The sequence below is a fragment of the Megascapheus bottae genome, chromosome 5 (assembly GCF_031878675.1).
Source record: "Megascapheus bottae isolate mThoBot1 chromosome 5, mThoBot2.hap1, whole genome shotgun sequence".
Lineage (NCBI taxonomy): Eukaryota > Metazoa > Chordata > Mammalia > Rodentia > Geomyidae > Megascapheus > Megascapheus bottae.
This window is the reverse complement of record NC_143513.1, coordinates 17,735,286-17,749,388: the sequence shown is the minus strand read 5'-3', so window position 1 is coordinate 17,749,388 and position 14,103 is coordinate 17,735,286. Positions and strand designations below refer to the sequence as shown.

At 37.8% G+C, this 14,103-nt stretch overlaps 1 protein-coding gene across 1 annotated transcript in view; it reads right to left on the bottom strand.

Moving 5' to 3' along the window:
* Positions 1-1,070: 1,070 nt before the first annotated feature.
* Positions 1,071-14,103, bottom strand: part of Itgb8 (integrin subunit beta 8) — an 82,917-nt gene continuing 69,884 nt past the window's right edge. The window contains exons 9-14 of the mRNA XM_090332734.1: positions 12,710-12,844; positions 9,053-9,455; positions 6,000-6,225; positions 4,762-4,871; positions 1,462-1,625; positions 1,071-1,356 (exon numbers count right to left, since the gene is read on the bottom strand). Coding sequence (XP_090188860.1) covers positions 1,234-1,356; positions 1,462-1,625; positions 4,762-4,871; positions 6,000-6,225; positions 9,053-9,455; positions 12,710-12,844 — 1,161 coding nt within the window. The 3' untranslated portion in view covers positions 1,071-1,233. The remainder of the gene's footprint in view (positions 1,357-1,461; positions 1,626-4,761; positions 4,872-5,999; positions 6,226-9,052; positions 9,456-12,709; positions 12,845-14,103) is intronic.

Genomic DNA, 14,103 nt, shown 5'->3' with positions numbered 1-14,103 from the left:
TCTTTGTTTGTTTTGAGAAATCTCAGTTTCCTGGCTAACTGAAAGGAGGAATTAGCTTATTCTGAATTCCTTACCTTATCATCTACCCTCCTCCAGTTTTATACTTTTATGAACAGTGGTGCAGAGGGTTCAGGTGATTCAGGGAAAGAAGGTGGTTGGATGCATGGAAGAGCAAAAATAATAATATAGTTTTACATCTGAGAAATGTTGGTATCTACTTGAAATCAAGACCTAAGAAACCCCACTGAAAATATGGTACTTGACTAGAAGTGGCGTTTCTGTCTTGTGTATTTCAGTTTACCAAATTCAGTTCACTGATAGATTAGCTGAAATGGTGAAATCATCCAGTTTACCAGGTAAGAAGATACCAAACTCCTGATCTTCAAACAACAAAACTATGCAGATTTAGAAGATACTTTACAGTGTCCCTTATTAACATTCAACTTTTAAAACTAGTATTCTAATAAAGTGACATTGTATTATAGGTTTTCATGGCAGTAGTAACTTAGCACTTATTAAATCCAGTCATCTGTGACACAAACATCCTGGAAGGAAGGAAAACAAAACATCAATGGCAAAAAAAAGAGAATGTTGGAATCAGCATCCATTATCTAAAGCGGCGAACATAAATAGACATGCATCAAACTATACAGTTTCAAAAGCAAACAAAACCCATCATGATTAAGTTCTAGCCATCCACCTCTTGAAGGGGTGAAACGCTAGCCATGTATTCATCTGGCTGTTCTTGTCTAGCCTCTGCCAATTATTGAAGTGTGCAGTCACTTCAGAATGGAACTGCCAGGTTCACTATTTCTCACCTGCATGCTCAGTGCAGGGCTTGCTGCATCCTTGCAAAGCCACAGTGCTAACTGGCCTGTCAGCATTTGTGTCTCTCAAGGAAGCAAAGGAAGGGTAGGTACCTGTAAAGTGTAATCAGTGCTCTTCAGATGACCTACATTCTATGCTGATCTAAATAAGTTATATATTACAGTAAAGTGCTACAATGACACTAGTCTTTAAACAGTAGTAAGACACATTTTTACATATTTTTTTCAACAAAACAAAACAAAACAAAACAGCAGCTAGGTGAGTCACATGATGACAATGGTGATGCTTGCCTGCACTCAACCAGGAAGAGGCACAATCTCGAACAATTTGTCTCCTCCTGTGACTTTTTTTAGGAGCAATTATTTTAAAAATCCAGTTTCCCATAGAATACTATTTTCTCTTTGTTTAGAAGTTGCACCTGAACGTTTCATGAGCATTTAGTTTGTTGATATCCAGTTTTATTTCTTCAGGTTTCTCACGACGGTAGGTCACTGCTCTTGTGCAAACGCTTTGCAGAAGCAATTTATCCTGGATGGAGAAGAAATAGTATTATTAATTAATTAGTCATTAGGGCCTCAATATTGTAAGTAGAATATAGTATACTGATAGCCTTTTATTTTTAAATTCACCAACCTTTTTTGAGGTGGACACTCTGTAATCTGATGAAGACTTGATTTTATTACTATTCCATTGTAGTATCACCTGTCTAACAATGAGGACTTTAAGCAATCCAATCAAGAATGTAACTATAAATATGATGAAGAATATTCTCAAGTAGCTCGGAGTAGATAAGCATTCTGCAAGAGAGCAAACAAACAGTTTTTAAACTACAAGGGAATAAATCAAACATTTCTATCAAGTCTATGCAGTTTACACTTCAATGAATAGAGTTAAGGATATTCCCAAATCTTCGTTTCTGAAAAATGAGGAACTGAAATTACTATTGATTCGAAATGTCCAACTCTAATATTTCTTGGATATTTGTTATTAAGATGTTTTTAACAGAACACCTTCCTTTGAAGAATAATGACAATTAAGTGATTCCATTATTTCTTTGCAACTGGATTCTGTAATTGTGTTAGCTGAAATATGCCCAAGTTTTTTACTCAGATGTAATTTTATCTATGGCAGTGAGAGGGGCAGGATTGTGTGTGTGTGTGTGTGTGTGTGTGTGTGTGTGTGTGTGTGTGTGTGTGGTATTGTTGGGTATAATGTGAAAAATAGGATTTTAAAAAATTATTTCACAGTTCAGGGCTTTACCATATGTTTCCATTGTTATTCTTTTTCTTAGTTTGTTGAATATCATTAATGGAAACTACAGTAAACATCTGTAGAAGCTAAAGTCAGTACTCTTCTAATAGAAGAACAAATAGTTCCTCTGAAATCATAGTGTAAGATTTCATTATTGTTACATATGGCTGCTCCAGAAAATAGACGTGTCCAATTTGGGAAAATACACAAAACTCTTGCCTCACATTTTTATTAATTGAATTTTTACTTGTCTATTCACTGAATCTATTCTGCTTGTTTCCAAAAATTCATTATGTATTTCTTTTCTGACCACAAATTAATACGAGAGAAAGCAACAGCAATGTCATGGTGAGACGAGCAGCATGCTCGACTTGTCTCTCTCAGTAACAGACCTTTGGCAAAACTCACACTGGAAAGTCTGCAGGCTCTGTTGTTGCCAGAGGTATTACCCTAATCTTTGAGGAACAAAGTTGCACAATACTGGGTATTCCACAGCTGCCCCAGATTCATAAATGACTTCCTGGCCTAAATAGGTATTGGTTCCTCTGCCCCTTCTGCTCACTTTGGAGACCTCATAAAAAAAGTCTTCTTTGGCTCTAGGGAGCTTGAGGACAGCCCAACACACAAACCTAGGTGATTTGAGTGCAAATTATGCGTGCTAACCCACTGTGCTCTTGAATAAGGCAAAAGCCCAAATGACAAAGGCAAAAGACCCTCTCCATGGGTGAAGACTGAATAGAGATGAATTTCGTTTTGTTAGTTCAGTGGGACCCTGAGAAGAAGGTCAAAGGTAGAGCCCAGAGATATTCACCGAAGCAAAAACACCAGGTACCTGGTAAAAAAAGATGTCCATGTTTATAGATTGCATGGCAGCAGAATCTGAACTATAGTGTTGGAAGGGTGATGCCCTTTGAACTTTCACTGCCCCCTTCAGGTTAATGGCCCTCTTGCCTTTTGTCCTGATGGACTGTCAGGTCCCTTGGCTGATTTAGGCCTCTCCCACAGCTAATGCAGATCTGCAAATGGGGCACGTGCCTTGATCTCATTTCCTGGCTTTTTGCCTGGTAGAAGCTTAATCAGAGACACTGAAAGAAGGCCCTTTAAGTGTGATTGAGTGGATAGATAATAGAGGTGCCTAACCAATGCCCTTTCCATCTCTTTGCACAATAGCTGTGAAAGGGAGGGAAGCCCTCTAGCTACTAAATCCATTTCAGTTATTTCTATCAGGTTAATGAAGAGGATATTAATGATGATTCAAATTTGCATGCATTTTGAAATGCTGTGGATGGCCAAATATTTACCCCTGTCCTATGCTTTTTAGTTTAGGAAAGGCCAGGGCTTTTCCTAAGAAGCTTTAAGGAAATGCTGTTTGTAACAACACTTAAGGGAGTGTAGTGTTTACTTAATGTAATAAATGACATGTTGACAGTAAGGGCCCTATTTATTAGAAAGCCACTTGGCTTTCTACAGTGAGATTACAGTCCCAGCTGGCAGCATATGGGGCTGTTTCAGAACCAAATTCATTATGGGTTAAGATGAGGGTAGATACAAGGAAAAAGGAAACAAAGCTCAAGACAAAGTTTATTCTGCTTTGAAGTCTCCCTAAGAACTGGGATTTTTCTTCCAGTACGGAGGAGAGACTTGTAGCAGTAAGAGCAGCTGCAATGAAGACAGTAGAAGTTTCAATAAAGACCTCATTTCAAAGTTAATTTCTAATTCCTTATGTATCTCACCTCCAATGTGGGATTCTGACTTTTGAGATCTAACAATTTCATGTATGTGTGTATGTGGTGGTACTGGGGTTTTTTTCAGAGCCTGCGTGCTATCCTTTAGCTTTTCTACTGAAAGCAGGCACTTTGTCAGTGGAGCCACACCTCCACTTCTGGAGGTGGTTAATTAGAGGTAAGAGTCATAGAGTTTCCTGCTCAGGTTGGTTTCAAACGTAGACCCTCAGATCACACCTTCTGGATGATCTAGGAGTACAGGCACTAGACATCAGTGATCAATGAGCTCTTTTTAAAAAAATACTCTGCCTCCTTTTCTTTCCCCATGTATGTACGGACATGCACGCATGAGCTATTTCAGATACTTCTTTCATCATCAATGTTTTGTTTAGCATTGTATGTTCAAGAGCAGAATTACTTTCACCAGTTTACAGACCAGGAGCTGTGGTAGAGACTAGTGTATTCAGCAACACTCACACTTACACACACACACACACACACACATGAATCATTCAATGTACAAGTTACAAACTTGTTAAATTGTGTCAATAACTATGTGTGCTTTTTGTATATTTATGATAGCCCAGGAAACTCTTCATAGAAAAAGAAAGCTGTTTTATAATGAAATAAAAACTGAACTCATTGATCTGTGTGTGTGTGTGTGTGTGTGTGTGTGTGTGTGCGCGCTGATCCTGAGGCTGAAGCTCAAGACTAGTGCTTGCCCACTTGAGACACAACTCTATTTGTAGCATTTTTTGGTGGTTAATTGCAGATGAGAATTTCACAGACTTTCCTGCCCAGGCTGGCTTCTTCCTTAGATCTCAGCTTCCTGAGTACCTAGTTTACAGGTGTGAGCCACTGACTGTCAGCTTTTCCTTTAATTTTTTTTAAATTAATCTTTTCCCATGGATCCTTTCTATTGCTTGGTTAACTGATTTGAGGATGAGCCGTGGTTTACCTGATATCTGGTCCACGTACCGCTGCTGCCCAGCAAGAGCGCATGAGGTTTTACACTGGTCAAGCAGAGCTTGAGACAGATTGTGAGGGTGAAGGCATTGCATACAGTTCCTGTAAGGATAATTTAAAACAGTTATTTCTCTAATACGGTGGTAAAATACCTTGTTTTCTAGGACAAATAACAGAATGGTGTCGAGATACTTGAAATTTTAATGAAGCCTATCAGGAAAAAAAATATCATTAAGATGTTGAACCATTGCTTTTCCAAAAGATTTAAGCAAATTATTATAGATAATTTGATGAAATCTACTTGAGTTAATGATCTGATAAAAGTAAATATTTTAAAAATTGGAATAAATCAAACAGGAAAATGCAACAACACTCAGTTTGGTAGTCTTAGAGCAGGCCTTGAATTTCACAGGAAAATTATTTATCAATTATATAAAAACATTAATGTTACCTTTATTTAACAAAATCTTCCATTTATGTATCATTATTAAATGCATGCCTTGTAGCAATTTTATTACCATTAAAATATTGAAATTAAAATGAAATAGTAGTAAGAGATAACATTATTCTATGATTAATGTGCCAAATACATTGATGTATATATATACATATATATATATAAAAATTATTTGTTTCACAGAACTCTTAGAAGAGTATTATGATTACTATTCTTGCTTTCAAACAAAGGCCCAGTTTGATAAATTGTGGTACATCAAACAAATAACTAGTAAGGGGCTCATATTTTCAGAAATTATTTTTGAAACCAATCTATGGGATTGAATATTCTGAATATTTTACAGCTACTTAGTAGGCCAAAGATTAGATTTAAGTTTCTAGCTCTTAAATTTCCCTATTCCATTTTTTTGTGCAAGTTTTGGGGATTGAACTCTGGAGCTAGGTTCTATCCCTGAGGTCTTTCTGCATGACTGTCACTGTACCACTTGAACCACAACTCCACTTCCAATATTTTTGGTGTTTAAATGTAGATAAAAGCCTTACAGACTTGTCTGCCCAGGCTGGCTTCCAATTGAGATCCTCAGATTTCATCCTTCTGAGTGGTAGTATTATAGGCATGAGCCCTTGGCTCTGGAATCCATTATTATTATTATTATTATCATTATTAATTCATGTATTTATTTGCAACTATTGGGATAAAAGAAGACAGAATAAGGAAGAACCAAAGGCAACTGTTCTAAAGGACTGCTCTGCCAGAGCTGGCATCAGTCATACCAGTTGTCACTGCAGGCTGTGGGGCAGGTGGGACAGTGTTCACAGAAGCGCCCGATGCTCCTGGGATCTGTGCATTCACATCTGCCACACACGCAGGTGCCTCTCCCACTGCACACCTGGCCTTGGGAGTTGACGCACTGCTGGGCTGATGCTGATGGGCACTGGCACCGATCCCCTTCCCAGCCACTGAAGCACCGGCATCTTCCTGTTTCACACTCTCCATGCCCTGAAACGAAGTCACCCCAGGATCTAAGTTACCATCATCACTTTACAGCAATCTCCAAACCAGATTCTAAGCCTGTCTCTCTGACAACATTCCATTGAGTGAATAAAGACATCACTTTGTACACATATAGCCTGAACAATGCCAAGATTTCAGAATATCTACATTTAAAGGTGTTTTTCGTGTAGGTAATTCCCCCACACTGATACATTGTGCTAACAAGTATGAAGGAAGTACTTGGATGTCATTGTGCACTTGATTTTAAATAAAAAAAAAACCACTATGACGAAGTTGAAGTAATGTGTTACTTGAAGTTTTAAATCAATGGTTTTTGTGTGGGTGAATATGTGTGTATGCTGGTACTGGGGCTTCATAATTCCACTCAGGGCCTCATAATTCTACTAATGGCTTTTAGGCCTGATGCGGGTGCTCTCTCACTTGAGTCACAGCGCTACTCCTGGTTTACTGCTGATTAATTGGAGATAAAGTTCGATCACAGACTTTTCTCTACAGGTTGCCTCAGAATTGCAATCTTCAGATCTCAGTCACCTGACTAGCTAGGCTTACCAGAGTGAACCCCCAGTGCCCAGCTAGCAATGAATGACTTCTCTAGTCTCTTCTATTAGCCTTTTTTTTTTTATTGCTAATGGCCCAGGATGAGTTTGTGAGAGGATGAAACAAAGCTTCAATGTTGTTAGTAGCAATGCTCCTTAAACATTGAAAAATCATTTCATATCCTCAGGATATGAGGGAGTAATTGAATCCGAGGAAGATGACGTGTCGGAGATAAGGATGAATGGGAAGGGCATTTATGTGAGCAAATTCCTTGTGGAAATATTGGTTATGCATATGACTTTTATACTGCAGAAAGTGCCAAAAATTTCATATGCCAATGTGAAATAGAAATGTCCGAAAGAGATATATTTTGTAGGATTACATAGTTTTGCCCATTTATTTGACAACAGACAAAACAACTTTCTCTTTTCCTCTCTCCTTTCTGTGTTCTTTCCTTTCTTTTCTTTACTGCATTTCTCTCTTATTTCTGAGCATCACACAGATTAGCTGTCCTATTAGACTGTGATAGGATGGCTGAATTTGCTAAGTAAAAAGCTAGCAAGTACAGGCTGAATGAGTGTCTGCCAAATTTTGCTCCCCTGGGCAGCCTGTGTGCTAAATTCCAGCCAGCTGACTCGTGAACATATTTTTTTTTCATTCCCAGAGGGGAGCAGCTGGGAAAAAGCATGTCAGTCCTAAAGTTTATATTCATATACAGCAAGATACAACAGCTCGAAGCCAATTTTCAGTCGCCTGTAGGTCAGTAGTACTGTAGTCACAGAGTTAGGGCAGCACATACAGTGCTACTATTTCCCTATGTGGACTAGGGATGCCAAATGAACTTGAAGCTGTTGGTAGCAGTGCAGAATGCTCACAGATAATTCTTTCTCTTCTCTGTACAATAATATTCCCTTTCCTTTTCAGATAAGTAGACAGGAACTGGAAGTATGGCTGGAGTAGTAAAATGCTGGCTTGAGCAAAAACAATACAAAGCAACAACAACGGCAAAAGACAACCAAGTGAGAGTAAGGCTTCAAGTTAAAACCCCACAGAAAGAAAATATAAGAAGATCATTTTTGGTTCATTCCAAAATCATATACCCAAATTCTAGTGACAACTGTCTAAGTGCTTGGATTATAAAATATTCTGTCTATATAATAAGATGGAAAGACAATTTGTCATTGTAAATTTAAGTAATGTGTACCAAGTTTAGCTTATCCAAGTAAATGTATTTTTATAGGTGCATTAACATAGGCTATATTTAGGACAGTGAAATATTTCCATTCATCAACAAACCTGAAAGATATTTTTTGCTTGTCCTGGGGCCTGGGCATTGCCCTTGGACACTTTTTGCTCAAGGTTAGCGCTCTGCCACTTGAGCCACAGTGATTTTTCTGTGTATATGGTTCTGGGGAATCGAACCCAGGGCTTTGCGTATGCTAGGTGAACACACTACCACTAGCCCCTGACAGAGTGAAACATCACATTGTCATGGAAATACCCATGAAGGAATGCAAAAGGCAAGTAGTTTGTTTTTAAACAGTACTTTGTTTTAATTTTCAAAAATTTGTCCAGATTTTCTGTAGCCTGTAGGTGGCAGTAAGCTCAATTAGGCAAATAATAATACTAATAATCTTGATTTTTTTTTCCCCCTTTACTATGTCATTTTAGAACTTGATCTGTGAGGCCAGGAGAACTGGTCTTTGAGATTACTAGATTCCTCAGTGTTTTCTTGAATTCCATCCTTTGGCAATTCTGTTGTTGATGGTGATCTAAAAATAAACTGGAGAGGTTTAAATGACAGAACACACACACAGTATCATCTATCATGATGCATTTAGAATTTTCTAGTGAATGGAAAGTATATTTATGTAGCTCACTTCCCTTCATCCTGACAGAAATAAAATCCTCTAAGCAAGCTGGAGGGAGGGACCACTGGACAGAATGAATCAGACATTTGTAGAAGAATACCCTCATTCTTCTAGAAAGCATGCCGAGCATCATCACTAACTTCCTTTCCTGGTATAAAAATTTCCAAAGTCAAGGGATCCATAAGATCATGGCTTATTTTAGGCTTTGATATAGAACTATATTCTCTACACTCCAACTATAAAATCATGCTCTATAGATCAGTTGCTGTGACTTATTTGAACATCCTTGGAGCCTTTTATTTAGATTGACTGATGGCAATTTATAGTATGGGACCTAAAGACACACGAGCACAGAGGCACGTATAATAGTGACCAGCAACAAACTATCTGTGTATTGTACTCACCAGCACAGAGACTGCCATGGTGATATGGACAAGAAAAGTCATCCTTCTCACAGAACTGTCCATACACTTTTCCAAGCTTCGTTTTGTGACACAGACACTTTCCACATACACAAACTCCTCGGCCACTGCAAACTGGTTGGTCCTTGTGAGAGTGGCAACTCTCAGATGGAAATCGGTCTTCACTCAAGTGGCATTTACTCTCCTCACAGTGCAGGCATTTGGGATCCAGGAAGGCCTCGTCCACACACTGCCTCTCAGGCCCTCTGATCTCACACTGGCAGCTGCAGCTTCTGTGTATGTGAATTTTAGTGGTTTCATTGAAACCAATGGGTTTTAGAACTGCGAAGCTTTTCCCTCCTGTGACCTCGCAATTTTTCATTGTAACTGTTACATTGAAAAGAACCTGTATTTGGGAGGGGAAGGAAATATATTTACATCTTTTGATATTTCTATTACTTGCACTTGTTTAATATAGAGAGGGAGGAAGAGAAAGAGAGAAAGAGACAGGGAGAGAGAACTAGGGCTTGAACTCAGAACCTGGACTGTTTTGTTTTGTTTTTATTTAAGCCTGTCACATTTTACCACTTGAGCCACAGCTTCCCTTCTGGCTTTGTGGGATTTAATTGGTGATAAGAATTTCATGTACTTTTCTGCCCAGGCTGATATTGAATCTTCATCCTCAGATCTCAGCAATCTGAGTGGCTAGAACTATAGAAATGAGCAATGAGCACCTGGTATTATTTAATATTTGAATCAATAATATAGCATCTTGGAGAAAAAAACCATTATAAAACATACACACAATCTTTTCCTTATGTAGATGAAAATTTCTTAATGTAATTGAGTTCTTAATTAGTAAATTCAAGAATTAAAAGAACTATTTCAAATTAACTCAACCCAGTATTAAATAGAGCTTATGTACCTGTTTATACTATCTTTGCTAGTTACTGTCTCAGAAACATTGGGAAAGAACATACTACCTTCTGGATTCACCCTTGAAGTGTGAACTTACTGAGTATTTGGCACTGGCAGCAGATAAATTGAGGCAATAAGCATTTTATCTACTGGTTTAATATCTGGAGGTGTTCAAAATGAGCTTTTATTTCATCCTATTTTCTAGGCATCGGACTATATTTCACAGTCAAATTCAAATTTTATTTAACAAAAGTCATAAATGGAACAAATCAGAGGCTTTACGTAATATTACTCAAGAGAAAGAGGCTTAGATCTCCGTTTCTTAATTCTTAAAGCCTCAACATAGATGCATTAAGATTTTTAGTTAGAGAAAGTTAGTCAGAAAGAGCCTGCTGGGCTATTAGGACTTGGTTTTCTTCATGACAATATGGAGTTTTTTTCCCCTGCCAATATTTACTTTTTTGACTTCTTTATTTTTACAGAAAATGACTGATTTACTATGTCTATTTATTGACTCACCGTACTCTCATTGTGTGTTTTGGCAAACAAGAAGGCATATATAACTTTTTTCACATTGAGCCAAATTTCATTGCAATTTGAAAATAGTTCCTGCTAGCTAGGCAATTTGTTTAGAATTATATTGTACTCTATCATATTACACATGACATAAATTATTTCCATTTAAGCTTTCATGTGTATTAGGAAATTGCATGATTTTATATTACTAATACAACTGGTGTTGAGGGTGCACCAGAAATGTTTTTGGTTTTAAGAAAATGAAAGATTAGCAGATATACAGGATAATAAGATCACTACTACTCCTAACAGAACAAAACTTGGAACATGCACATTTAGGGGGCAGATTCCTTTTTCTGTGAATCAGATTGTTTAGATGACTTGATTGAAAGTACAGGGAAAAGAGAAGCATTAGCAAAATGAAAAATGTGAGACATGGATCAGGAGTTTGGCCTAGTGGTAGAGTGTTTGCCTAGCATGCACAAAGACCCGGTTTTGATTCCTCCGCACCACATAAAGCCAGAAATGGCTCTGTGGCTCAAGTGGTAGAGCACTAGCTTTGAGAAAAACCCAAGGACAGTACTCAGGCCCAAAGGTCAAGCCCTAGGACTGTCAAAAAAATGTGGGACATAAAGAAGACTGGTCTAAGTAATAGTTTTTGAGGGCAATAATGACTTAACATTTTATTTTCTAGAATTCTGGTTTTTGCAATTCAATGGAAATTGAGCACACATGTTGCAAACTGACATAATATGGCTTTTGAACAAACTCTAAGGAGAAGCTACTGAATTTGATACTTGCAATAATTAATTTAAATTGTGCAGCCAGTGGGCAAAATCACACTGCCTACAGATTCTAAAATTCCCGAGGGGAAAATACCATTCTAACTAAAGAGAAAGGAAAACTCTTTTGTTCAATCTTACAATCATAGGACATTCTATTCCTTCCAATCCCTGTTCATTTTTCCCTTCAAAAGCATGGATTAAAATGGCTGGGAGTGTGATGAGTGGCAGAGTGCTTGCTAGAATGCTCAGAGCCCTGGTGTTTGATTGCTCAGTACCATATACACAGAAAAAGCCGGAAATGGTGCTGTGGCTCAAGCGGTAGCCTTGAGAAAACCCAAGGACAGTGCCCAGGCCCTAAATTCAAGGCCCACAACTCACAAAATAAATAAAATAAAATAATTACTAACATTATGGAACCATAAAGTTAGATGAGAGATTAGGAATCTAGTTTAAGCCATTAACTTAAAAATCAAGGAAATGAGTCAGGCTCTGATGGCTTGGGTCTGTAAGTCCTAATTATTTTGTAGAGAGCTGAAGATTGCTGTTCAACTTCAGCACAGACAGGAAAGTCCTGAGATTCTTATCAAAAGTTATCCAGCAAAAAGCTGCAAGTAAAGGTGTGAGACAAGTGGTAAGGTGACAGGTTTGAGCAAAAATAGCTAAGTGGCACCTTGAGGCCCTGAGATTAAGTCCCAGTACTGACACATATGCACTCATGCACTTGGGTGCACACACACACACACACAACCAGGTAACTGACAACTCAACAGATCAGCAACTCTCTGAGAATAGCTTTGCAGACAAGGACTTTTTAAAGTGCTCCCTATCAGACCAGTTTTGGAGAATTCCCACTGTCTTAGACCACTCCAGATGCTGCTCTAATCCTGGCCTGTCTTCTCTACATCTTGTCCTTTTCTAGCTAAATGACACTACTTCTTTTTGATTTCTCTTAACAAATTTCCTTACCTCCTTATGAGTATACCCAGGCCATCACAAAGTGTAAGATTTGGGAATTATTAGCCTTTCCCAACTGCTACACTTCTGTGGCTTATTTTGTACCATTTTGCAGTTAATATGAGAAATAGTAGACTGGAACTGGATAGACTTATAATTATAGATACTACCTGTCTGAAGAGATGTGATTCTTTTGTCTACACAAGTTGTTTCACCTAAGTTTAAGTTGAAACTAACACATTTAGTAAAAACGTTCAGAAAACCCCCGTATGTATCTATTTTTAACTTAAAAGTTTGGAGAGACTAGTCGATTGAGTTAAAGCACAAAGAAACTCTGGGGAGAGGGAATGAAAGTTACTTTTAAGTATAAATAAGTCTTGCAATCAGTAGTAAGAAAGGTTTTCAGAATGGTGGATTTTTTTGGAAGAAAGCATTCATTCTGGACAACTTAATTTATTTTAAATGAGAAAAACACACAGCCACATACTTCATCATTGCTTGTCACGTTTCCACAGCCAACAGCTCCTGGCTTTCTGGCCCCATCTGGACAGATGGCAGTGACGTTGAAAAGAACACCATGTGCCTGGTTTTCCACCTGAACTTTTACCTCAGAGATGAGTTTCTGCCAAGACATTATTTTAAAATTACAGACTCAAGGAGTTTCAAATGTAAAAACAGAGTCAAGCTTATTAAATCATGTCAGGTTTTTCTTAAAACCAAATCAAAGTCTCTCTGTACAAAAGGATAAATAAAAACAGCAGTTTCACATAACAAACGAATTGTGTTTGAATATGTAAGAATTACTAAAGGATTAGATTGCCTCCATTTAAATGGTTTTATTTTGTTCCATGTGTACTATGACTGCATTTGACTACTTCAAAAAATCATTCTCATTTAGCCTGCTCTGTGAAAATATTCCTTTACATTCAATACTTTGTATATGTTATGACAATACCAAAATAAAACACTGGGAACATCAGTTATCACAAAGGGTCCATTTTTAAAGCTAAAATATAAGAGCCTAGCTAGTTGAGAGGCTGAAACTGAGAGGATCATAGTTCCAGCCATCCCGATAAGTTCTTATGACTCCATCTAAATAGATGAAACTGAATACGGTGGCTGGCACTGGATTAACCAGGGAATAATTGGTCCAGGATGGGTTGGGGAAAAAAAGAAAGACCTCATCTTGGAAATAATCAGAGACAACAGAGCAAGCATGACTGAATTGGTAGAGTATTCTTCCACACCTAAAATACCCCGTGTTCAAACCTTGTGTTCAAGATTTTCATGTACGTTACTATACCACTTACGGTGCTACCATGCCGAAAGGGAACATGCTTCTAACATACACAGTTACAAAGGAACATTTTAACTTCAAACACTCATGTCTAAGGCAGAATGCTACTGGATTCAGAGTTGAAAGCTACATTTTTGAGAAGCCAAATCTACACTGTTGGCACAAGAATGACCAGATAGTCACTGATCCATAATATTTTCAAGAATGGCTTTTGTACCTACTGTTGGCTTATATCAATCATTTGTTCCAAGCTTTAATTTCAAAATAAGATCCCCTACTGTGATGAAACACCAGTCAATTACTCACTCATCAAACATCTAGTTAATGCCTATCATGTATCAGGCATATGCTCATTTCTTCCATCATATTCTCTGAGTTCCAAAGGATCTAGTTACTTAAATGAATTCTTCGAATTTATGTGTATTTTGTCCCCCAAATCCTTAACTTGTAAACAAAAGAAAGGGAGTAGGGGTGGGATTTAAAATCCTTGGAAACAATCCATGGAAATGTTTGGCATGTGACAAAACAGACATGTATGCTTCTCATCAGCTGCATGTGGCCATCTGCCTATACTGACCATTTTG